Genomic DNA, 25,989 nt, shown 5'->3' with positions numbered 1-25,989 from the left:
AGAAGAGCCTAATGCTGGGAAAGATTGACGGCAAAAGAAGAAGGGGACGACAGAGAACGAGGTGGCTGGATGGAGTCACTGAAGCAATAGGCGTGAGCTTAAATGGACTCCAGAGGATGGTAGAGGACAGGAAGGCCTGAAGGAATGTTGTCCATGGGGTTGCAATGGGTCGGACACGACTTCACAACTAACAACAACAACAACAACAACAACAACACCAGTGTAGGGAAAAGGATAGACAATGATCTTGATGTGCTATCTTTCTATTATAAGGATCTGTTTTGCCATTGTCGGTACTTCCTTTCAGCTTTCACCAAAGAGTCATTAGAAGCTTTAAATTTCACACACCACTTCTGGAATATCCATTGATGGCTGATATGCAGGAATGGAGAAATCCAAATGATAGACAACCAAACAGAGTTGCTGCTTGTTTGTAGCTAAGAGGCGGATAGAAAAAGGCTTACTTTGATAGGCTGTTCCTACCCATCAAGGAACTGGATTCGCCTTTTGATGGTCAGAACTTCAGGTTAATATCCCAGTCCTATTTCACACTTGATATTTACATTTAATAACACTTGGCATTCCATATCGTTTGAGCCGTCAAGAGCAAATAGGATTTAGAGCTTGACATGCAAAGTTCGGAAGCTTGTAACAATACAGAGATACCATACAATGGTATTTCCCATTTAAAGACCAGACCCTGCTCTCATATAAGTGGCGTTTGGCAATTTCACTCTAGGAAACCTATTTATGGCTGATACGTGGGACTGGAGAAATTTAAATGATGGATAATCAACTCTCAAACTTTTAATTTCGCTCATTTGCAAATAAAATAAAATAAAATAAACCAATTTGAAAAGTCTATTTATTTCTGCCATTCTGCAACAAGTTTTGGCAAGATGTAATAGAGCAGGCAAGATTCATTTTATTTTATTTTTAAATCAGCCTGAATAAAAACAAGCAGTGATACAGTAAGGACCTCTGAATTAGATAGGGTTAAGGAGGTTTACTGGGAAATCTAAAGGTATTACAGGGGCTAGGGCAAGGGTCAGCAACCTGCGGCTCTGGAGCCGCATGTGGCTCTTTCACCCCTCTGCTGCGGCTCCCTGTCACTCAAAATATATGTTACAACCGCCAATGTGCAACACCCACCGGTAAAAGTGCAACTTATTGAGCTTTTCAACCCCCGGTAGGCCAACCAGGGAGAAATCCAAGAAAAGAAAAGTTTCAGAAGAAAACAGAACATTTAATTCAACTACATATGCTAGATTTGTGGCTGCTCAAGAAATAGTCAGGCACAGGAAGGATTTTGTGGCTCCCGGTGTTTTCTTTTCTGTGGGAAACGGGTCCAAATGGCTCTTTGAGTGTTTAAGGTTGCAGACCCCTGGGCTAGGGGTAGTATTAAACCTGAAGAAAAGTTTACCCCTCCAATTTGTTTTGATTTATGCCTGGAAAGCAGCAGGAAATGGCTTGCGATTTCTGTGCAAATTTTCTACTGAAATCTGAGCGGTTTAGGTTGCCTGCACACCTTCCTTGCTTTTAGGAAGCAGTGCCAAGAACTGAAACTTAAGTGTTTCTGCAAGCAAAGCAGGTGCTCTTTCCTTGAACTGGTGACAGATCTAGACTCCACCTACATAACTTGCCAGGCATAATTTTGGATCCAGCTTCCAAATCTCTGCCCTAGAGAATTCTTGTGACTCCAGACAGGCGAGAACTTCCCGCCGTCTCTTTCCTAACAAGCGTTGAGTTCTTCCTGGCATGCAGCAAGCTCACTGCTTGGCAGAAGGAGAAGACTCATTTGGACTGATCTGCTTGTTAATGCTGCCTGCATCGTAAAGGGATTGCCTTCAAATGGCTTCACCCTACCTGAAGAAAAAAAAAAGGGGGTGGGGGGGGACAGGAGTGATATAATTTCTTCCAGACGCCGACTATTAATTACACTTGCCAATCTTTGGGGAGGAGGGAGGGACCGGCATGGGCTCCTTCCAAACTTAGCCTTAATTGTTTCAGTTGAAACCCCCAAGAGCTCCAGACAGCTCACCAGGGCAATTGAATCTGCCTCCATAATTAATGCAGCCCTCATATATCAAAGTCTGGGATGAAATGAGCTGAAGGCTCAATGTAGGAATGCGGTAATAAGAGAAAGGACGTCTTGTCATCCTGATGGGAGGTCACTTTTGAGTGCCTCTGCCATAGACAAATCACTTAAGACAATTTCTTTTTTTTTTAAAACAAAAAAACAAAAAAGCAAAAAGAAAGAAATGAACATTACAGTTAGAAGTTACAGGCCAGTCTAATGGAAGGAAGAGCTTTTTAAACTATCGTGATTTCATTCCTGATTGTTGGGTGGACTGAAAAGATTGCTGTCATCTGTGGCTCTATGATTCTGTGCCCCCCCCCTTTTTTTTTTTTGATTTGAGGGCTAGGCATCTTTTGGGTAGCCGGAGACAATTCACAATTGTTACCGTTTAGTGGGAGTGATAGTTTCAGTAGTTGGGTAAGATGCAGGGGTGGGCTCCTAGGGGTTGGGCAGGGTTTGGGCGATCCTCTAGCCAAGGATCGCTGGGGTTTGGCAAACCCCCAAATGCCACCCCTGGCTGGCCATGCCCACCCCGTCCCTCCCACCCCTCCCCTCCCAGGAGTCTCCACGCGGCCCGTTCATCATTCCAGGTAAGTGCAGGGGCCATGTGGAGAGTCTGGGAGGGCAAAAAACAGGCTTACCGGAGGTTCTGGAAGTCCAGAAATGGGCCCGTTTCTGGTCTCCGGAGGGCCTCCGGGGGAAGCTATTTTCACCCTTCCAGGGGCTCAAGGAAAGCCCCTGGAGCCTGGGGAGGGCAACCCTCCCCCCCATAGTGCAGGCAATTAGGCCACACCTACCATGGGAATGCCCATCCAGCAACGGGGCAGCGAACTCATTGCTAAAGAATCTGAAGCTCATCCCTGGTAAGAGGGCAAAGGGCGTTTTTAAAAAAAGTCAAATGAGGGCAACTGGGCCAAAGTATATAAAGTTGCCTTGATTTAACTTTTTTTTAAAAAAAATACTTTTGGCCTGGGTGATGGAGTCTTCTTTGACACAGGGCAAAGGGTGTGATTGGGAATTGCAGTCTTTAGGAAATTGAGAGTTTTTCTTTTCTATATGTAAAACAATCACGGGCAATCCGTAGGCCACAGCTGCATACGATTCCTGCAGACCCATTTTGTAGACATCCACCCCTCCAAGATTATACTACTGAAATTTGGCAGTAAAATGCACTTTACTTCGGCATTTTACTGTTTCTTTTTCTTTCTTTTTTAACTAAATTAAGACCTCAAATAGGTTGTTTACGCTTCTGGTAGGCTTAAAGCACACGCTTTGTACAAGAATCCCTCCAAACTGATAAAAGAAAGCCCTCTTTTCTCCCCCACCGCCCATGTCAACCTCTCAAAGGAAATTGCAGAAGAAATTTATTCACCCTTATTGTAAAACCGGGAGTGGGAATGTTCTGTGCAGTACATTCACAGCGCATGGGCATAACTTATAAAGTTGCTGCCACAGCAGTGGTGGGTTGCCCCCGGTTCGCACCGGTTCTATAGAACCGCTAGTAAAACCGGCGGGAGACTCCGCCCACTGACCCCGACATCATCAAAACGCTTCACAGCACGCGCGGCCCTGCTGCAAACTGGTAGTAAAGGTAAGTAGAACCCGCCCCTGTGCCACAGGAATACGAATGGCTACGCTCAGGGGTGGGCTTCAAAAATTTTAGCACGGGGTTCTCTGCCCGGTTGCTGGGTGGGCGTGGCCATGGTAGGCGTGGCCTAGTCAGCCTCCTGCACCACTTCTCTACTAGGATGGATGTTTCCTTTCTCTGCTTAACCTTGCCTCTTTGTGAAACAAAGCTCCAAGTTGCAGCTGTCATATTCTTATCCTCCAAAAACACTTATGCAATCTTGTTGAGTCCCAGAAACATTCTTGAAAATAAAGATGATTGTTCAAGCTGCCACTTTGTTTGCTTCCCATTTATTTTTCCGAAATGGAATACAGATGGAAAGATCGAGGGTTGGATGTTAAAAAATAATAATAATAAAGTGTGTCAAGTAAACAGGTTCTAGAAGTGATTATCTTGGAGCGTCTCAAACACAGTTATTGCTTTATTCCTCTGTTTCTATCAATCCATCTGTCTTACCTGGCAGCCCTATGGGTCCTGGTGCCCCACGAGGTCCTGGCAAACCAGCCAATATAGTGTCAATGACAGTAGAGGCTAACTGTGGCTCTCCATCTGTATTAGCAAGAAAAAGAGGCGAGACGTCATTGCACGTGCTAAATTATGAAATGCATGTTACTGTATTTTGTGCCATCTGGTGATTTCCCCTGCAGACAAATAGAAAGGCAGAGCTGGACAGTCCTTTAGTTCTATTTCCTTTCAGTCCACGTTTTATAGTATAATACAAGATGCAGCCAAAGAATCCTGACTGTTTGCTGTCTAGCCTCCAAGGAGAGGAAGAAGCCCTTTACGTCTTCAGACAGTTATTTGCATTGTCGATCATCTCTTACCATTAGAGTAAGAATTTCTCCTAACAGTTGAGCCAAAATCTGTTCCCTGTAATTTGCCTTTAATTGCTTCTAGCCCTGCCCTCTGGTGAAACAAAAAACAAGTCTGAACAATACCGGAATAATTACTAGCATGCTTCTTTTTCCATTTTTTCCATTCGTTCACTGTCCTGCAAATTCACCCCATCTTCATTCTGCTCTTTCTGAATTCTGGCTTAAAAAGAACACCCAACGTTCATTTCCAAAATTAGCCCAGGTAGGCAATAGTCCCTTTGACCCATCTGCAGCTTTTCTCCATCCTTTTGTTATGGATCTGCTGTTATCCGTTAATAAAAGATTTCGAAACAGTGATTTTCCTCTGCAATCCTATGTGATGGTACCAAAGTTTTGTTTTAATGCAGTATCCAAGTAATATACTCCACAGCTCCCATGTTTTACCATAATATTGAACTGACTTATACTTTTGTACTATCATGTTAAGACTGCTGGCTTCTACCGCACTTTATGAAAGTGTAAAACGGGCCCATTTTTTTAAAAAAAAAATATGAACAAAAAGAACCTTATTGTTGGAGGGCGTTCCAATTTTATATTTTAATACAGGCAGTCCTTGCTTAATGACTTAGAAACTGTTTGAAGTTAAGACAGACTCCTCCCCAGAGCTATTTATAACCCATTTTCAAAGTTCTGATAGCTACACACAGACACCTGTAGTCACATGACTGCATTTTGGGCGGTTGGCAGCTGGCTTGCATTTACAGCCATTTGCAGGATTTCGTGGTCACATGACTGCAATTTTTAGCAGATTTTCCTGATTTCCTATTTCTAGCAAAAACCAGCCACTTGGGGAAAATGGGCTTGCTGGGGGAAAAAAAGTTGTAAAATTGGGTGCAGGCAGTGATTTTACAACCATAATTTACGACCATAATTCTGGGCTCAATTACGACTGTAAGTCGAGGACTATCTGTAATGTGTATGTGTTTAGGTGTTGAAGCCAATAAATTCTGAAAGAGCACCCAATCTTGCTATTCTCCCTTGTCCTTCTGAATATCTTCCTCCTGTCTTGGACCTTCCCTTCCCTTGGTAGGGAAACTAAGAATGACTGAAAGAGGGAATAGTCATATCAAAAAGCAAACAGGCTGGAAACAGGAGTATTACTTTGGTGTTTTCCCTTATTTGTTTCTCCTTTTTAAAACCAACCATGAACATTCAGAGAAAATATTTTTCCCCCCTCCTCTCTCCTTTCCAGAATGAAATCTTCAATAATGTTGGAAAAAGAGCATCGGAGAGAGATAAGCTAAAGTCAACAGCAGAAAATAAAATAATGAAATGGGTATGTGAAGAGAAGCAGGCATATAGATCATGGATCAAAGAGAAGAATTTATAGGGCCTGAAGTGCAAAGTAAAACAAAGGTCTGGGCCAAGAGATGTATACTGAGATGGTCAGGCCATATACCAGGGGTTTCAAACTCAATTTCATTGAGGCAGGGATTAAAATCAAGAAGTAATGACGTCCAGGCGGGTGGGCAGAGCCTCGCGCGGCCGCCGCTACCAGTTCTCTGAACCACCCGCCACCACCACTACCAGTTCAGCTGAACCGGTCCAAACCAGTAGCATTTCACCCCTGCATTGAGGGCCACATCAGGGTTGTGTTTGACCTTCGAGGGACCAGGGGTGTGTGGCGAGTTCGACGTCACTCGTGTCGGGGGTGCCCGTGGTGGCCCGAGCATCCTGCCAGCGAAAACGGGCTCCCAAGTTCCATTTTGGCTGCGATGGCCTCCTACAATCCACTGGCAGCGAAAATGGAGCTTGGGAGTGCCGCCCACGGCCCTTGCGACAGTGGTAGGTTGCTCCCGGTTCTGTCTGGTTCTATAGAACCGGTAGTAAAACTGGCAGGAGGCTCCGCCCACCTGCCATGTCATCATGGGTCATCTGCACACGCGCAGAAGCGTGCGCACGAGCAAAGAGAGCACGCCTGCGCGCTCCTGCTGCAAACCAGTAGTAAAGGTAAGTAGAACCCACCCCTGCCTTGCGAGCTCCATTTTCGACTGCAATAGCCTCCTGCAACCCTGTGCCAGCGAAGACGGAGCTTGGGAGTGCCACATGCAGCTGTCCCGAGGTGCGTGTTCTCTGGCAGAGGCACTGCGGGCCAGTCCTTCGCTGTTTCCAGGGCAGCCCCGCGGGCCAGAACTAAACACCCCGCGAGCCAGATCCAACCCCTGGGCCTCAAGTTTGACACCCCTGCCATATACAGTCCAACAATTCCTAGATTCAACTTTCCCAACTTTCCCTTCAGATCAGTGGTGGATTGCCCCTGGTTCGGACCGGTTCACAAGAACCGGTAGTAAAACCGGCGGGAGGCCCCGCCCACTGCCCCGGATGTTGTCATCAGCGATCTGTGCATGTGCAGAAGCTTCTGCACATGCACAGAAGCAAGGTGCGCGTGATCCCGGTGCGAACAGGTAGTAAAGGTAAGTAGAACCCACCCCTGCTTCAGATGTATTGGAACAACAACTCCCACAATTCTCCCAGCCTTTGGGCACACTGACTTAAACCAGGAGTCAACAACTTCTTCAAAAAGCACACAGTATTGTGCTTCTCTTAATTTTAAAAATTGCCAAACTCTTACAAGATCTCGTGTTTGAACTAAGACTTTTCAAGATTTGGTTTATCAGGTGAAAGTGGATACTGCAATATTATTATTGTCATCACCAAGATCATTACATCATGGTCCTTGACTACCACCTAGTGTCCCTGCAGCTGCTGCAAAATCAACTTTTTCTTCCTGCTCCTAAGTAATGAAAGAGGAATGTACCAATACTGATGGAAACATCCCAATTTCAACGTTTTATGTATTGAGGATTATGAAGCAGAATAGAACAGGTCAACAAGTGCAAATAAAAAGAAGAATACTGCAAAGTATTGAAGCCAAGTTAAAGAGCAAGTTAAACTATTTGAGTTATTAAAAATAACGTTTTCTCTTTGGGTTTCTCCCAACAACAGAAAGAAGCAATGATTTAAGCCAAAGAACTATAAAATCCTGTAAAGTGATGTGACTTAAGGTTGGTACCCTTCCAGTTACAGCTGTCATCAAAAAGCTGCCCAAGATAGCTTAAAAGTCCTTTTTGCTAGACTGGCCTTCTCATAAGGGATGCCCTGGAATTCCTTGATAGTAGAAACCTTTCACCGTGATGGCTCAGAATGATGGGAGATATGGCCTCAATGCACCCGGAGCTCTCCTGACGAAAGGAGAAAGCAAAAACCAGCTTCATGCCGAAAACCTCTGAAAAACAGGTTGGTCCAGGGTTAGGAAGAGAGAAAAACTATTGATGTTTTTTGATGGTTGGAAAAGATTCTTGAGAATACCATAGGCAGCCAAGAAAACAAACTAATGAATCCAGAGTTCTCATTTGAGGCACAAATGACAGGCTCAAATGATCATACTTCAGATACCTTATGCAAATATCTACTCCCTTGAGAAGTCCACAATGTTGGGGAAAGTAGAAGGAAGAGACCACCAACAGCAAAATGTTAAGACTCAGTTATGCTCCATTGGAAGATCTAGAAGACTAGGATAGGAACATCATGGAGGGGGAAATCTATCCATGTGGTTGCTAAGAACCAAAACTAACTTGATAATAATCATCACAGCACATAATCAGAGTCACCAATGGTTTGCCACTAGCAGTACCCTTTTCATCATTACCTAGGTTCTGCCTCCCTCTGCTGTTAGTAATCTGGAGCTGCAGCTTAAAGTTTTGCAACAGGTTCTGTAAAGCATAAAAGGTAAAGGTAAAGGTTCCCCTCGCACATATGTGCTAGTCGTTCCTGACTCTAGGGGGTGGTGCTCATCTCTGTTTCAAAGCCGAAGAACCAGCGCTGTCCGAAGACGTCTCCGTGGTCATATGGCTGGCATGACTAAACGCCAAAGGCGCCTGGAACGCCATTACCTTCTCACCAAAGGTGGTCCCTATTTTTCTACTTGCATTTTTTACGTGCTTTTGAACTGCTAGGTTGGCAGAAGCTGGGACAAGTAACAGGAGCTCACCCCGTTACGCGGCACTAGGGATTCGAACTGCTGAACTGCCGACCTTTCGATCGACAAGCTCAGCATCTTAGCCATTGAGCCACCACGTCCCTTCTGTAAAGCATATTGCATCCCAAAAGTTGGTTTCACCTCTCTGAGAAGAGTTAATCTGGAAATTGATGAAGGTGACAACTAAGGACTAACTGTGCGGACAAAAGGCCATGAAGCTGAAGTGGCCAAACATCTTCCTTAGCCTCTACTCTCAAGAGGTAGACAGGGACAGACAGTGAGTTAGGGCAAGTTCTATCTTCCTAATCTGCAGCCAATGCTTTACTGCACTCAAGGTAATGTTCAAGGCTTTCTAGAATAGCTTGCCCAAGCCATTTGGTCTGAGATGATCCTTCTAGAAATGCTTTGGGAGGTGGCTATCACATGTACCTACAAAGGCAGCCATTCTGGAAGCCTCACAAAGATGTGCTTCAGAGGGAGCTCTCAGAGGTCAACTGATCTATCTAACCCCTATCTAACAAAATGAAATTCAATGTAGAGAAAAGTAAAGTCTTAGGCAAGAAAAACCAAAAGCACACATATAAACTGGGTGAAACCAAGCTTAATAGCAATGACTGCGAGAGGGATCTTGGAGTCTTCGTTGACAACCAATTAAATATGAGCCAGCAGTGTGCAGCGGCAGCCAAAAAAGTCAATGCAATCCTAAATTACATTAACAGTGGGATACAATCAAGACCAACTGAGGTACTAATACCACCCTATAAAGCCTTAGTAAGACCACATCTAGAATACTGCATCCAGTTTTGGTCACCACACTATAAAAAAAAGATGTTGAGACTCTAGAAAAAGTGCACAGAAGAGCAACCAGGATGATTAGATGACTGGAGGCTAAAACATATGAAGAAAAGTTACAGGAACTGGGCATGGCTAGTCTAGTGAAGAGAAGGACCAGGGGAGACAGGATAGCAGTGTTCCAATATTTGAGGGGCTGCCACAGAGAGGAGGGGGTCAAGCTATTTTCCAAGGCACCTGAAGGCCAGACAAGGAATAATGGATGGAAACTGAACAAGGAGAGATTCAACCTGGAAATGAAGAGAAATTTTCTGACAGTGAGAACAATCAACCAATGGAACATCTTGCCTTCGGAAATTGTGGGAGTTTTATCCAGTGATGAAGCTTTCAAGAAGAGACTGGATTGCCACTGTCAAAAATGGTGTAGGGTCTGCTTGGGCGGGAGGTTGGACTAGATCAGCAGTCACCAACTGGTGGTCTGTGGACCACTAGTGGTCTGCAAGAAAATTTTGGTGGTCTGCAGAAAAATTATTTGTATTTTTTGTATTGCACTAAATCAGGGGTCCTCAAACTACGGCCTCTGGACTGGATACATGCAACAAACATTTGTGTTGCTGCAGAGAGTCTCTCCCTTTGGGGTCTTTTTGTGTGGATCAGAGAGAGGGGGGAGAAATTCTGACTTGAGGTCTGCTTTGGCCTCCTGATGCGGGGCTTTGGGCAAAGGCTGGAGGGAAGTGCCGTTGGTGGCAAAGAGCTGAAGGGCCTTGTTCCAGTGGGACTGCATCACGGCCTGGAACTGGCTGACCATCTCAGTCTGCTGAGCCTCCAGGCACCTGTACCTGGCCTTGCACTCCCATAGTCTTCCCTCTGCTTGGAAAGCCTATGCTCCTAGTCCTCAGTGAGGTACTTCTACTGAGCCTCCTTCTCGGTCAGATCCAATTTGAACTGAGCTCTTTTGCCAACTCTTTCTCATGGTGGCTGCTTAGCTCCAACAACTGCTTCCTGTTGGGGCCCTAAGAAGCCCGAGAAGGGAGGGGAAGGGAGAGGAGGGGCAGGTAGAGGCTGGCAAGGCGCCCCTCGGTGTGAATGACATCGAGTTGGCCACGCCCACCCAGCCACATGACCATCTAGCCACGCCCACCCAGCCACATGACCATCTAGCCACGCCCACCCAGCCGGTCATTAGGCAGATCATATTAGTGGTCCGTGGGATTTAAAATTATGAATTTAGTGGCCCTGAGGTCCGAAAGGTTGGTGACCCCTGGACTAGATGACCTACAAGATCCCTTCCAACTCTGATAATCTGTTAAACTGTTAAATCTAGAGGATAAAAGTGGTCTTCCTGAATGGGAGGAAAAAGGGGAATTATGTCAGGTCCTTCTCCCACCCATGTGTTCTCTCCAGTAACCCTTAAGGCATAAATTATAACTACAATCATATTTTTTGTATTTGTCCCAAATGACCAATATTGAAATAAATATGTTACATAGTCTCCGTCTCAATTGCTCTCTCTCTTTCCCTCTCTGTCATACCTTCACCACCCTTCGGTCACGGAGATTGAGAACATCTTGCCCTCAAGACAACCTTGAAATCCAGGTTGCTTATTAATTAATATATTAATCAAATGTATATAGCTTCCCATCTGCCAAAGGAACTCTGGGCAGCAAGCAATGATAAAAAATAAAATGCCAATTTATAGTTAAGAATAAATATGTTGAAGCTCCTACAAAATTCTCCATTTTAACATCCAGGCATACCCACATTTCTGTCAATCAGTGGGCAGCAAGACAAGCATTCTAGCCCAACATTTTGGGGATGGCCACTGTCCCCTCCATCATGGTTTTCTTTCCTTGCCCTTCTAAACAGTCCTGAACATTTTTTTGCTTTTAGAATGGGGATCACCTTTATCCAGTCTCTTGATCATTTTAGCTCCCCTATCCCAACACTTTTTTTTCATTTCAGAAACCACTGGGAGATTTTTTTTTTTTTTTTGAAAGAGAATGCTTGGAAGAGAAGTCTTCAAGGCACCATAATGCAGAGCAATATTTTTCAACCTTGGCAGCTTTAAGATGGGTGGACTTCAACTCCCAGAATCGCCTAGCTGTCCACACATCTTAAAGTTGCCAAGGTTGAAAAACACTGATGTAGAGAGTAAGGGTGGTTGATCTTGACCCTGGCAATGCATCTTGCATATCTTCATCAAGGCAGTGGTGGGATTCAAAATTTGTTACTACCGGTTCTGTGGGTGTGGCTTGGTGGGCGTAGATGGGGGTGGGGCCAATCAGAGGTGGTATTTGCCGGTTTTCTGAACTACTCACAATTTCCGCTACCGGTTTTCCAGAACCGGTCAGAACCGGCTGAATACCACTTCTGCCTCAAGGTCATCTTCCTTACTCTCTGCACAGAGCTCGCTTCTTTGCTCTTTCTCTAGGTTCAGGTCACACACAGAGGAAGGGGGAGGGGAATCAAAAGAAATTAAGGATATTCTTCCATCTCTTCATTCTTGTTCTGCTTGCAGAAACTTAGAGAAGACAGGATTGTTGGAAGCAAGAGGGATGGCATAAAGCAAGATGGCAGGGAAATGCCAGAATGGGCAATAATAACAAGAACTTCAACATTCACCCCTCAATAACTACCTAGGTGGCCATCTCTGGTTCAACAATTATTATTATTATTTGCAATAGTAGGTTTCATGTATTTGTTTCTTTGTTATTATTTATAAAGTTCCTGGGATTTTTTTTTATTCAGGAGCACAACACATTTCTTCCTCCTGTTTCTCCCTACAGCAGCCCTGTAAGGGAGATTGGGTTGACAATGAATAACCGGTACCAAGGAGCTTCCGTGGCTGAGGAAGGGCTCAAACCTGGATCTCCTCCCTCCTAGTTCAGGACTTTCACCAGTATACCTCAACACAGGGGTGGGATTCAAAAATTTTAGCAAGGGGTTCTCTGCCCGGTTGCTGGGTGGGTGTGGCCATGGTGGGCGTGACCTAGTCAGCCTCCTGCACCATGGTAGGGGGGTTGCCCTCCCCAAGCTCCGGAGGTTTTCCTTGAGCCTCCAGGAGGGTGAAAACAGCCTCCCCAGGCTCTGGAGGCCCTCTGGAGGCCAGAAACAGGCCCGTTTCTGGCCTTCCCGAACTTCCAGTCGGCCCATTTTTCACTCTCCCCGAGCCTCCACACGCACCCTGCACTTACCTGCAACCAAAACGGGCCGCGTGGGGACTCCTAGGAGGGGAGGGGAGGGGTGGGTGGGGCCAGCCAGGAGTGGGATTTGGGGTTTCTCCGAACTGCACAGAATCTTAGCTAGAGGTTCTCCCAAACCCCTGCGAACCCCCAGCAGCCCACCCCTGCCTCAACAGCTCTTTACATGCATATACAGTGTACTGGGTACGCATTTCATTTTCAAACCATGTGTAGACCTACTTTCTTTTTCACCACTGGGCTGCAGTGAGTAAAGAACTCCTTGTTGAAATGTTAATGGGAGATTTGGAGATGCTGGAGGTCCCGGTGGGCCCGGTGGACCAGGAATCCCTGTCTCACCAGGATAGCCTCTAGGTCCTGGAGGTCCAAGTTGTCCTAGAATTCAGAGCAAAGAAAGAGTCAGGATTCCTCAGAGCACTGGAAGCGCATTGGCTTTGCTGAGGATTAAGCTGAGCCTGAAGGCATCTGTCAGAGAGCCTATTCCTTAATGCAAAAAAAATCTTGCCTGAGATATGTGAAACATTGATAAAGGAAGGACAGCTTTCTGTCACAACTAAGGCATGGCCAAGCATGATTCAGCTCCCCCCACCCACCCAGTCTATCAAACCACTTCCTCCCAACATTGGATTATCAAGCATAAATATTTTGCATGCCAATTCTAGACCTTGGTGGAGAAAGTCCTGGCTGTGAGCAGGAGACCAGAGCAAAAGGGTATTAGTGCATCCAGTTGAGCTACAAAGCAACTAAGAATCAAGAAATAAGACAGCTTGTTTAAAAAAAAAAAAGGTCCAAATGGTACAGGAGTACTGTATTTTTCAGAGTATAAGACGCACCGTTTTTCCCCAAAAAAGAGGGTGAAAATCTGGATGCGTCTTATATTCCAAATGTAGCCCCGCCCAGCTTCTCAAACCAGGTTTCAGAAGCTGAAAAAAAGCATCAGAAACGAAGCTTCAGAAAAGAAGCCCCCAAACAGAGCTTCAGAGGCTTTTTTTCTGAAGCTCTGTTTCGGAGGCTTTCAGAGGCAGGAAAAAGTTTTTTCAGAAATAGAGTTCCAGAAGTTTCACAGGCAGAAAAAAAAAGCAAGGCGCAGAGCTCACAACCAAGGAACCTGTTGCTAAAATTCACCTCTGGGAACAGCTGATTGGGGGTATTTCGGGAGGCCAATCCACCTGCCAATCAGCTTTTTTCTTATTTTCCTCCCCAAAAACTAAGGTGCATTTTATACTCCGGTTTGTCTTATACTCTGAAAAATACGGTATATACCAACTTGAGGAGAATAGGTTGCTCAAGTGAGCTTCAATTTGAAGGGGACGTTTTCTTAATCCTCTCCAGAAAGACTGAATGGCTGGCCTGGATGGGGAAGCATCCTCAGTCCAGCATGGAAGGTTACAAAGCACTATAAAGGTCAACCTTTGTCTTTAATGATCATTTGCAGTCTCGAAAGAGGAGCTTTTCAGCCCATAAAGCACTTCCAGCCATTGTAAAAAGTTGTGTTGCTCTTCCCCACCCACCCAGTCACATGACCACATTTTGGGTGCTTGGCAACTTGTTCGCATTTACATCTGGTTGCTAAGTGCCATGTTATCATGCAAGGAGACAAAATCCTCACTTATGCTGGAGGAATGGACTTCAAAGATGGCTGAAGATATTTAACAGACAGAGGGAAGACACATTCAGATTTGCAAAATTCTATTACTGTAACCCTGTGATAAAAGTAATTTTAGTATTCAGTATATAGTAGTAACTGTGAGAAGGATCTTGGAGTCCTAGTGGACAACCATTTAAATATGAGCCAGCAGTGTGCAGCAGCTGCCAAAAAACCCAACACAGTTCTGGGCTGCATAAACAGAGGGATAGAATCAAGATCACGTGAAGATCTATAAAGATCTATAAAGTGGTGATCTATACCACTTTATGCCTTAGTAAGGCCACACTGGGAATATTGCATTCAGTTTTGGTTGCCACGATGTAAAAAAGATGGGGAGACTCTAGAAAGAGTGCAAAGAAGAGCAACAAAGATGATTAGGGGACTGGAGGCTAAAACATATGAAGAACCGTTGCAGGAACTGGGTATGTCTAGTTTAATGAAAAGAAGGACCACGGGTGACATGATAGCAGTGTTCCAATATCTCAGGGGCTGCCAGAAAGAAGAGGGAGTCAAACTATTCTCCAAAGCACCTGAAGGCAGGAGAAGAAACAATGGGTGGAAACTAATCAAGGCGAAAAGCAATTTAGAACTAAGGAGAAATTTCCTGACAGTTAGAACAATTAATCAGTGGAACAACTTGCCTCCAGAAGTTGTAAATGCTCCAACACTGGACGTTTTTAAGAAGAGATTGGATAACCATTTGTCTGAAGTGGTGTAGGGTTTCTGCCTAGGCATGGGGTTGGACTAGAAGACCTCCAAGGTCCCTTCTAACTCTGTTATTCTAATTCTAATTTATAACTTTGGTTACAGTACTTTGGTTACTGTCTGAAACCACCTCCCCTTTCCTATCTTTATCTATAAAAGATTTAGGGAGGGTCAAGTCTGAGACTTTTTTTCAAATTATATTTCTGGTTTGGACTCAGATCTCTCTGACAGTTGCCTTGGTTGCTCTTATTCCTCAAGGTTATTCTCACAGCTCATTATACTTCTCCTGGTTAGTGCTCCAGGTGGTCGAGGTGATCTTGTTTCATGCTAATTCCCTGCAGCTTCTGAGATGATATGGTCAAAAACCTTTAGTGAGATTGCCCTGCCCCACTACCCCTTCACCCTTCTTTGCCCGAAGTAGAGAAGCACTCCATCCTAGGGGGAAAAAAATGTAATGACTGGTTCTGAACTGTTCAGATAAAAACCCTGGATGAGCTAAGATCTAGAAGCCCTGGTCTCTGGAATTGCAAAAACTGTATACGAGGTTTACTCATGAATTCTTTCTATATTCCAGTTGTTTAGACTGCGAAGTGTAAACAACTGGAATATACCAAGTAAGAAGAGGCCATACAATACCTCTCAAATTTTGGGGACATGTTTTCTGTCCAATTTCTAGGCATGCTTATGCTGTCACATATCTGGGAACAAGTCAATTGATGAATTAGAATGTTTATTTACATGGCACCATTGTTCTACAACCTAGTGTTCTCCAGATACAACTTCTACCTCCCCAGGCCAGGCATCATAGTCTAAAAACCAAGGGAATCTTTCCCATGTAATAGAATTGCTTACATCCCAATAGTTTAGAAATATGATTCGAAGTAATATTAAAAACAATCAATGGCTCCCCCCCACAACTTCTATCGTATGTATTGAGTGCCATACAGATTTTAAGGGCAAAATTGTTCTAAAAAAAAAAAAAAAGTATACTACTACTGATGAGAAAATGTTGCCTTTGATGGCACATGTGATGTTCATCAATAAAATGAGGACCTAGGACAAATCACACAAACATTCTCAAATGGAATAAATTACCGAGACTTGTTTTTAAGTTTTGGAAACAAGCTGCTTTAATAAAGAGTTAAGCATTGGGATTAGGAAAAATAGCCAAGAAGAAAACTCAATTTTAGCCATCAAGACTGAAGATTTGTGTTTGAGTGTGCAGGGTTCCAGGTCCCAGAAGTCCCTTCCTGTAATCTAAATCACTGTACTGATGGGGACTATGGGAATATGGTTCATCTGGAAGTTGTAGAATTGCCACATAACATGTAGCCCAACTCCAAGTATCATCATGGAATCGGCCAACTTGGGCTCCATATTGTCCTCCCATAAGTGTAGCTGCTTCTCTCCTCACTCCACTCACCTGGTGGTCCAGTCGGTCCTTTTTCACCAATCTCTCCCTTTTCCCCCTTTGGCCCTTGCAATCCTGGTCTCCCAGTTGGTCCTGGAAGCCCTAAAAATAGAAACATAAACATTTTGGTTCAAAGGGTAAACTACAGTATCAAACAATAGGGGTCATTGGGGGAATATTTTTCCTTTTGGCGCACTGGTTAGAATGCAGTACTGCAGGCTAATTCTGCTGACTGCCAGCAGTTCAATCCTCACTGGCTCAAGATTGACTTAGCCTTCCATCCTTTCAAGGTTGGTAAAATGAGGACCCAGATTGTTGGGGGCAATATGCTGACTCTGTAAATTGCTTAGAGAGGGCTGTAAAGCATTGTGAAGCAGTATATAAGTCCAAGCGCTATTGCTATGTTTACAAATACTCTAGTTATGTGTCTGTATGTATCTTTATTACAGTCAAAAAAAGTAGAATGTGAATACAACTTGCCTAATTAAGCAGTCTAACTAACTAACATAAAATATTCATTAATAGGAAACCGCTCATAACGCAGCAAGAATAATAATTGACACCTTCCTAATTGATTCACAAGCTGTGTTCTTAATTGATAAGCACTGCCAAAAATTCAGCTGCAGCAGGGGTCTCCTTGAAATTTCTGTCACAAAACAAACACGTTACATATTCAGCATGAGATCTGCCTGCAACTATTTTTAACATGACCCAGATCAAGTCTAAGACAAGCCTCTTTCTCACACCACTCTCACAAAATTACAGCGGCTCCAAAGCATATTTGAGTCTAAGCGATAATGTGAGAAAAAAAGGAAAAGCTTGAAAAAATTGGGTATGTTTGGCACGGAGAATGTACATGTTGCCATCTTAATCATCCTTGAATCTTTTCTCCCAAAGAACACCTGCTCTTTTACACTTTTCTTTCTGTACTGCCTTCCCTGGAGCATTTCTCCCCGAGAACCATTTTTCACTCAAATAATTTTACCCCTTTCTCTTTCCTTTTCCACCCATTCCCTGTCACTCGGACAATCTTCTTCTACCAGAGGATGGAAAGAGAGAGCTATTGCATATATCATGAGAAATTACCATGAATTTGGTACTGGTGGAAGGAAAGCTTTAAAGAAAGACTTCCTCAGTCTTTTATCATTCTGTGTATCAGACAGAGGTGGGGGGGGGACAGAGACAGAGACAGAGACAGAGACAGAGAGACAAAGAGAGAGACACACAGAGAGAGAAATAGTGGCAGGGAAGTGATGGTCATACCATTGCAACCTATCCATTACTATTTCAACCAAGGGAAGTTGGTAAAAGAAGTGGAGTATCATTTGTCATTTGGATAAAAGCAACCTCACACTCCCATGACACAAGCCTCATGTCTTTTATGAAGACATCATAATGATGTCACGCTCATGATGTTATGCAGACGTCCACAATCAGTGTGATGCTGCTTTCTGATAAAAGTGGCTGAAGTTGTAGAAAGCCATGTCTCTAGACATTGTGGATTAGCGAATGTTGGAAACGGTTTACTTGAAGAGTTAACTGCATAGGGAAAGAATTCTCTCTTTATGGAGATCCAACAGGATTTCCACTTTTCTTGGAAAGTGTCTAGATCAGAGGTAGGTTTCAGCAGGTTTTAACCAGTTCTGGAGAACCGGTAAATACCATCTCTGACTGGCCCTGTCCCAATCTATTCTCTGCCTCCCGAGTCCCAACTGATTGGGAGGAAATGGGGATTTTGCAGTATCCTTCCCCTGGAGGGGGGTGGGGATGGAGATTTTACAGTATCCTTCCCCTGCCACACCCACCAAGCCACGCCCACCAAGCCATGCCATGCCCACCAAGCCACGCCCACAGAACTGGTAGTAAAAAATATTGAAACCCACCACTGGTCTAGATATACCTTTTTTTTTTTACAAATGGCTGGTTACTTTTTTTTTTTTTAATTTGATTTATATGCCGCCCTTCTCCGAAGACTCAGGGCGGCTTACAATGTGCTCAGCAATAGCCTTCATCCTTTTGTATATTTATACAAAGTCAGCTTATTGCCCCCACAACTGGGTCCTCACTTACTTTCTTAAATAAATAAGATGCTTCTATAGCAAATGATAATGCTTTAACTAATGATTACATTACTTGGCCTGAGTCCAGACTTAATGTTATTTGGTTGAAATAATGAACCACAAGTTCAATGCAGAAAAAAGACAGAATTGGCCTATGAAGAAATACATGGCACTTCCCATTTTTATGAAAACCAAATGCCCAGGATGAGAACACAAGGCAATCTGCTCACCAACAGGTCCCATTGGTTTCCTCAGGGCTGTTCCTGGATTAGCCAGTGGAATAGCATCAGGCACCACATCATCATACCAAGTGGCTGTAGTTCTTGTCATTGGAAGATCATTGTCTGAAGGTGAAGCTCGTTCTGCAGCCTCAAGCAAAAGGATCTGGATGGAAAACATAATGGTCAAAACAAATTGTATACTACATGAAAGTTACATGGAGACAATCATACTAAGTCTTTTTGAATAGGACATGGTGTTTAAATGAAAATCAGGACCACGAACAGCTCCTAATTGGTCCTTGAGGGCTGGAACAGCCGGAATTTCTCTGGAATAGGATTCTGAACCATTGGCTCAAGGGATGGTGTCCTTGAGAAAACTTTGGATTCCTGGAACACACTCTTTAGTACCTATAGAAAGAGCTTCTGGAACAGATGGGCTGCGCCTTGCAAAAACTAAGAAGAATATTTTTGGAAAACATATTGTTGAAGTCATCTGGAGGGCAAGGGAGTCTATTTCCTAGAACCACATTTAAACCACAAGTCTAAAGTCAGTATATTGTATCTTACATACACTAGGACAGGGGTCTCCAACCTTGGCAACTTTAAGATTTGTGAACTTCAACTCCCAGAATTCCTCAGCCAAGTTTGCTTCTGTGCATGTGCGCTTCTGTGCATGCGCAGAAGCTTTTGTGCATGTGCAGAAGCTTCCTGATGACATCCGGTTCGGTGGGCAGAGCCTCCCGCCGGTTTTACTACCGGTTCTTGCGAACCGGTCCGAACCAGGGGCAACCCACCACTGCCCCAGTCCTTCTCCTCTATAGGCTAGACATATCTAGCTCCCTCAACCATTCATCACGTGGTTTAGCCTCCAGACTCCTTATTGAATTAAGTCTGAATCTGTAGGCACATTTATCTATGAGAAAGCATGATTTAATTCACTAGGACTTATTTCTGATTAGATGTGGTTAAGACTGCATTTCATCTCATATAAGCTGTTAACAGTTATTAAGAAAAAATGTGTTTAAATTAAATGCGTGGAACAAAAACTCTATTTTCCTTTAAATAAATAAGCACAAGCCTTTTAATGATATGGGGAAAAGATATAATTTGGAGCCTGGCAGAGAAAAATAATTATATTACAAAAAATAGCGATCATGCAAAAACTATGTGGTCCTTTAGCTATCACACACGGAATCAATCATAACTAGCATTTGTGTACTCTTATGTCCTCACATCCAGGACACCATAGCCTATGCCCTCCACTGGGATGCATGATATAAGCTCAGATCAGATAACTGCAAGTTTTCAAGGAGCGATCCAAACCTTAGATTTCTAACAGACTATTCATAATCCACCATGGATTTTGCTAAAAGACATTGGCAGATAGGACCAAAAAACCCCCCATACCTAGGCTCCAGAGAACCTGGCAAATATTTATAGTTCTGGACAGATTATACATTGTGAAATCTAATACTTAAATATAGTTTTATACTTTATGCAGTATATGCAGCCATGTACGTGCAAGGCTTCATGCTTGGTCAAATGCTGGTGGCCTTGAAACAAAGATCCACAATAACCAAAAAGAAGAGAAGAAGAACAAAGATGTTTAAGAGGCTAGAGGCTAAAACACATGAAGAACGGTTGCAGGAATTGAATATTTCTAGCTTAATGAAAAAAATGAATGATCTTAAAAAAATCTATGCACATAGTATATTCTTCCTACATTCCACTTCCCTGAAGTTGAACTTCGAAAGACCAAATCTCCTGGCCTAAGGCAGAAACAGCCTTATCTCGTTTGGTGACTTCTCACTTGGGATAATGCCTACATTATGTGGTAGGATCAGCTCAACTGAATTGGTCTAGGAACTCTCATATAAAAGAAAATTCTCAATCAACCTATCCTCAGCCAGTTAGCACCTAGGTTGAATGGGAAATGTAGTGTAGCAGGGAAAGCCAAGCTATTAACACTACTTACTGTGCCATAAAGAATCAAAGGGAATATACTAGGCAGGAAATGTTGAGGACAACTCCTAAGGAGTTGAGGACAAGAACTGTGCATGAGAAAGAGAATAACTTGAGAATTGCATTAACCAACCTAACATTAAAAAATCCTTCCATTTTTGGGTGGGGACAATCAATCTAGGAGCGTCTGGACACTATAATAATGAGGGAGAAATAACGAAAGAAGCTTAATTTCTCAGAGCGAACAAGTTCATGGAAATGGACTGTGAACCCAGATGCCTCCTAAGAATACCTAAGCAAGATGCCCACAAATCTAGGACTGAGATTTCAGGAATTCCCTGTCAACTTGAAGATAAGGCCTATTTTTCATTTCTTTATTGGATGAATTTTAGTTAGTGGCAGATGTAGAGAAAATGTTGCTTCTCGACTTTTCAGATTCTCTTAGTTTCCTTAAAAATGTTATTTTTCCCACCTCCATCAATATCTAGGGCTAATATACATTCATCTCCCCATCTGTGAAAAAGGTCCGTAGCTTGTGGTACAAATAAATAGTGGTTTCTTCTGCCCAGCCCACAGTAATCTTGATAACATGCAGTGTTACAATTTTAAGAAAGGAAGCCAGCATCATACAAGACCAGTACTGATGGGTTGAAACTTCATGGTAGTAGATTCAGATGAGATATTAGGAGGAAATTTCTTGATGATAAGAGATTGATTCATGAATGTTGGAGATTTAAAATATTCTATGAGCATGTGTGAACATTCTTGAGAGAACTCTAACTTGAACTATTATTAGTCAAGCAGGATATAACTATAACAGGAAGTAGGTTATGGGAATAGAATTGAGGCCTTTGAACTATGGTGCTGGAGAAGACTCCTGCAAGTCCCTTGGACTTCAAGGCGATCAAACCAGTCAGTCCTAGAGGAGATCAACCCTGACTGCTCTTTAGAAGGCCAGATCCTGAAGATGAAACTCAAATACTAATGAGAAGGAAGGACTCACTGGAGAAGAGCCTAATGCTGGGAAAGATTGAGGGCAAAAGAAGAAGGGGACGACAGAGAACGAGGTGGCTGGATGGAGTCACTGAAGCAGCTTAAATGGACTCCAGAGGATGGTAGAGGACAGGAAGGCCTGGAGGAATGTTGCCCATGGGGTCGCGATGGGTCGGACACGACTTCGCAACTAACAACAACAAGCACCTAGCTAACTATAATTTACTAGGAGAAGAATCAATGAACATATGTTCTTGCATCTGTATTTTGGGGGGAAAAAGCAGAAGGAAGTGTCCATAAATTAGGAACCTGACAGATAAAAAGTGGGCAATCAATCCTTAATGCTATCTATATCCCACTGCCTATTTGATATCAGTAGGCCAAGAGGCATTAAAGAATCAATGCCATTCAATTCACACCTTCAATGATAAAGTGGCCTATTCCTTTTGCTTAGTGGTTATTTTCAGATAGACCAGGGGTATCAAACTCAAGGCCCAGGGGCCGGTTCCGGCCCACAGGGTGCTTAAATCTGGCCCACAGGGCTGCCCTGGAAACAGTGAAGGACTGGCCTGCAGTGCCTCTGCCAGCAAAAATGGAGCTTGCAGCACTCCTGAGCTCCATTTTTGGCTGCAACGGCCTCCTGCAACCCTTTGGTAGCGAAAACAGAGCTCGGGAGGGCCGCAGGTGCTCAGGCCACCACAAGGGCCCCCGACATGAGTGACATTGAGCTGGCCATGCCCAGCCTGGCCATTTCAACCCCCCCAGCCCCCCGAGGTCAAACACAACTCTGATGCAGCCCTCAATGAAATTGAGTTTGACACCCCTGAGATAGATACTGGATAGCCATTTGTTTAAAATGTTTTCTCAGATCCTACATTAAGCAGTGGACTGAACTAGATGCCTTCTGAAATCTTGTCCAATTCTATGATTCTGAGCATTTTTTCTACTCATACATTAAAGGAGAATGATTGAAGTCTTTCAAATGAGGCTCTGGGAGATGCTCCAGAAATATGGGATGGGATATTTTAGAACAGCTGAGATCAATGAAGTCAGGTAGATGAAGGCCAAAGGCAAGGAGAATTCTCAGCCATCCAAATGGTTTCCCGAATAATTTACTTACTTTGGCTTCCAAGATATTCAGCCTTTCAGTCATATCTGTGAGCTTTGTGCAATTCATACATTCTAGAAGAAAGAAAAACATTGAGTCTGTTACAACATATGGTTAAAATAAATGAGTAATTCATATTGATCATGTTTTAATTTTATTTTAATTACTGCAATGTACTGTTTGTGCTTAGCTTTTCAATTTTTTTTAAAAAAAAAATCCCTGGGGGGAAATTGTAATGATTTATTAACACAATAACATTTCAAAAACAGTACACATTCCTATGTTGAATGCAAATAAATAGATGATTAGTTTCATAAAAGAAGCAGATGGATGATCCTTGTAACATTTAAAGAGGGGTCTATAAATCAAGGTGGCCTGGAAACAATAATGATAAAACAATGAGAAATGTTTTAACCCAATTTACTTGCTGGAGAACAAGGATTAGACAACAGGGTGGTAGATGATTTGGACTACGGTTCCCATTTAGCACCAAACAAAAAAAGGCCAATGAATAAGGATTCTAGTAACTTGTTGTTCAGAAGTCTTCGGTTGCTTATCCCCATCCTAAGTAAGGGATGGGGAAAAGCAAATTTCCTTACAAATCTGCAACGGAATTGCATGGAGGCTTGGGAGTTCTGAACACATATTCCGCCTCCTCTGTGAAGATCATTGGATGGAACTACAGATGGTCCTCAACCAGTGATTTAGCAATTGTCAAGTTACAACAAAGCCCTCAAAACTTACAACCTGATTCTGAAGTTCGGACGGCCACCCCACCCCCACCCGCCCCATGATCTCACCACTGCATACTGGCCTGCATTTACAATGTTTACAAGGTCATAGGACTGCAATTTACCCATTTATTTAAATGTATACACTTCCCATCTTGCAATCTGAGGCAATTCTGGGCAGTTTACAATGCAATAAAACAGCAATACATTTTTTAAAAAAACTGCTGGAAATCAACATTTACTTCCAGTTTTCAGCAAAAACTGCCCATAGCAATCAATAGGTTTGCTTAAAATCATCACAAATTACAAATGTAATTGCCAGGGTCACTTTACAATCTTAAGTCAAGGATTTCCTGTAATAGAGGGGAAAAACAGCATCACCTGGAACCCAGTCATCAGATGGTCCAATGTCAACAATAGAACAAAGCATTCAGAACACATTTTCTGGAACCCTGTCCAACCCATTAACTAGCACTGGCTATAGGAGGTGTATTTTCTTTTGTGAAACAATAGCAATAGCACTTAAGACTTATTTACTGCTTCATACTGCTTTACAGCCCTCTCTTAGCAGTTTACGGAGTCAGCATTTTGTCTCCAACGACCCGGGTCCTCATTTTACTGACCTCCGAAGGATGGAAGTCTGAGTCAATCTTGAGCCCATCAGGATCGAACTTCTGGCAGTGGGCAGAGTCAGCCTGCAATATGCATTCTAACCACTGTGCTACCACGGTTCCTTAAGGAGAAACCAAGTAATGTGTCCCATCTCTGAGATGTCCCAACTCTGAGATGTGTCTCTGTTCTCTTCTCATATTGTGTTTGCTTTGAGAAGCAATTCCAAACAAAACTATGTTTTATTTAAGCTAAATGTTTTGAGGATGAATATGATTTTTGAGCTCTTTTGAGAATTCTACTGTCAAAGCTCCTAATGTTCCAAAAACTATGGAGAAAATCTTTCCAGTTTACTCTGTCATCTAAGTATTCAGTACCAATATTTACAATCCTTTCCGCTTGCTTTTAAGCTACTCTTTGCTTGGTAGTGCCACATCTACAGTATATGTACAGCTTCAGCTACTATGACATAAATTGTGTTCTGTTTTAGATGTCAAGTCTTTCTGAACTTGAAAGGCCCATAACCTTTTTACACAATTGTTGTGAAATACACATTTATTTATTAGATATATATCCTGACCTTATTTTGTACAATTCAAGGCAGCAAATATAATAGCAACAGCACTTAGATGCATATACCACATCACAGTGCTTGACAGCACTGTCTGAGAGGTTTACAAACGTCAGCATATGGCCACCAACAATTTGGGCCCTAATTTTACTGACCTCAGAAGAATGGAATGCTGAGTCAACCTTGAGCCGTTCAAAATCGAACTCCTGACAATGGGCAGAGTTAGCTTGCGATAGTGCATTCTAACCAATACTGCACCACCATGGCTCCTAATGCTCCATTTTTCTCATAACAACAATCCTGCGAGGTGGCTTGGATTGACATAGTGTCATTGGTCCCAAATCACATAGGTCATAAAATTATCTGCCACAATGTCCTTCCTGTCAATGACTACTTCAGCTTCAACCACAACAATACACAAGCAAATAATAGATACAAACTCAAGGTAAACGGTTCCAAACTCGAATGCAGAAAATATGACTTCAGTAACAGAGTGGTCAATGCCTGGAATGCACTACCTGACTCTGTAGTTTCTTCCCCAAACCCCAAAAACTTTAACCTTAAGCTGTCTCCTGTTGACCTCACCCCATTCCTAAGAGGTCTGTAAGGAGCGTGCTCCTTTTTACTTACTCTTTTCATGTATTCAAATTATGTTTATACTTTTACCTGTTATCTTATATAATATGCTTGACAAATAAACTTATGCCTAAGGGAGACTAAAACTCACAATGTCTCACTTTCTAATTCAGCACCGTAACGGCTATATCAATTGGTTCTCGCGTTTTTACATCTCACTATCTGGGGCCATCAAATCCCATTGGAGTCAAATCCTGCCTTCCTTTAATTTGTCTATGAAATTACTGAGAGACCTACCTGAACTTTTCAGACTGGAAGAAATTAAAGAAAGAGCTTGCAAAATCTCTACTGGGGTAGTCTCCGTACTATATACATTATCTTTTTCACTCTTTTGCAAGCATTTTTAAGCATGAGCTGACTCATCTTGCATTTGTAGTAGATCCATTTAGATTCCAAAACTGCTGATAAGAAGCCACCATTTCCTATTAGGCACAGTACTTCCAGCTGCATAAACAGTTTTTTTTTCCTAAGTACCAGTTGCTACAAACTTGAAAACCAATAAAAAGCCATAGGAATTGATGCCCTGTTTGTGGTCTGGGCTGCCTGCTGTTGGAAAAAAGTTGCTGAACCTGATACATAATTTTTCAATGCATCTTAATCAGCTTTTGTCCCAAGGTAATAACAACCAATATGTAAAATAAATTTTAAAATCTATAAACTAAAATAAGACACTAGGTGGCAGTACTGACAAAGCAACATCTTGGAAGGAAACTAGGAAAAGGAAGGGGGGAAAGGAAAAGGAAAGGTGAGGGACAGATGGATCTTGTCTCATTAGAATGTT

General features: G+C 43.0%; 1 protein-coding gene across 16 annotated transcripts in view; it reads right to left on the bottom strand.

Annotated features, from left to right (window-relative positions):
• The window catches only part of COL26A1 (collagen type XXVI alpha 1 chain), a 213,325-nt gene that overhangs the window by 30,773 nt on the left and 156,563 nt on the right, over positions 1-25,989 (bottom strand). For all 16 annotated transcript variants that reach the window (XM_087889179.1, XM_087889181.1, XM_034420886.3 and 13 more), the window contains exons 4-8: positions 22,674-22,735; positions 18,608-18,761; positions 16,330-16,419; positions 12,776-12,928; positions 4,164-4,256 (exon numbers count right to left, since the gene is read on the bottom strand). In XM_087889179.1, the coding sequence (XP_087745305.1) occupies positions 4,164-4,256; positions 12,776-12,928; positions 16,330-16,419; positions 18,608-18,761; positions 22,674-22,735 (552 nt within the window). The remainder of the gene's footprint in view (positions 1-4,163; positions 4,257-12,775; positions 12,929-16,329; positions 16,420-18,607; positions 18,762-22,673; positions 22,736-25,989) is intronic.

Source organism: Pantherophis guttatus, chromosome 1 (assembly GCF_059756535.1).
Source record: "Pantherophis guttatus breed Tessera chromosome 1, ASM5975653v1, whole genome shotgun sequence".
NCBI lineage: Eukaryota > Metazoa > Chordata > Lepidosauria > Squamata > Colubridae > Pantherophis > Pantherophis guttatus.
The sequence above is the reverse complement of the archived record's forward strand: the minus strand, read 5'-3'. Positions and strand labels throughout refer to the sequence as shown.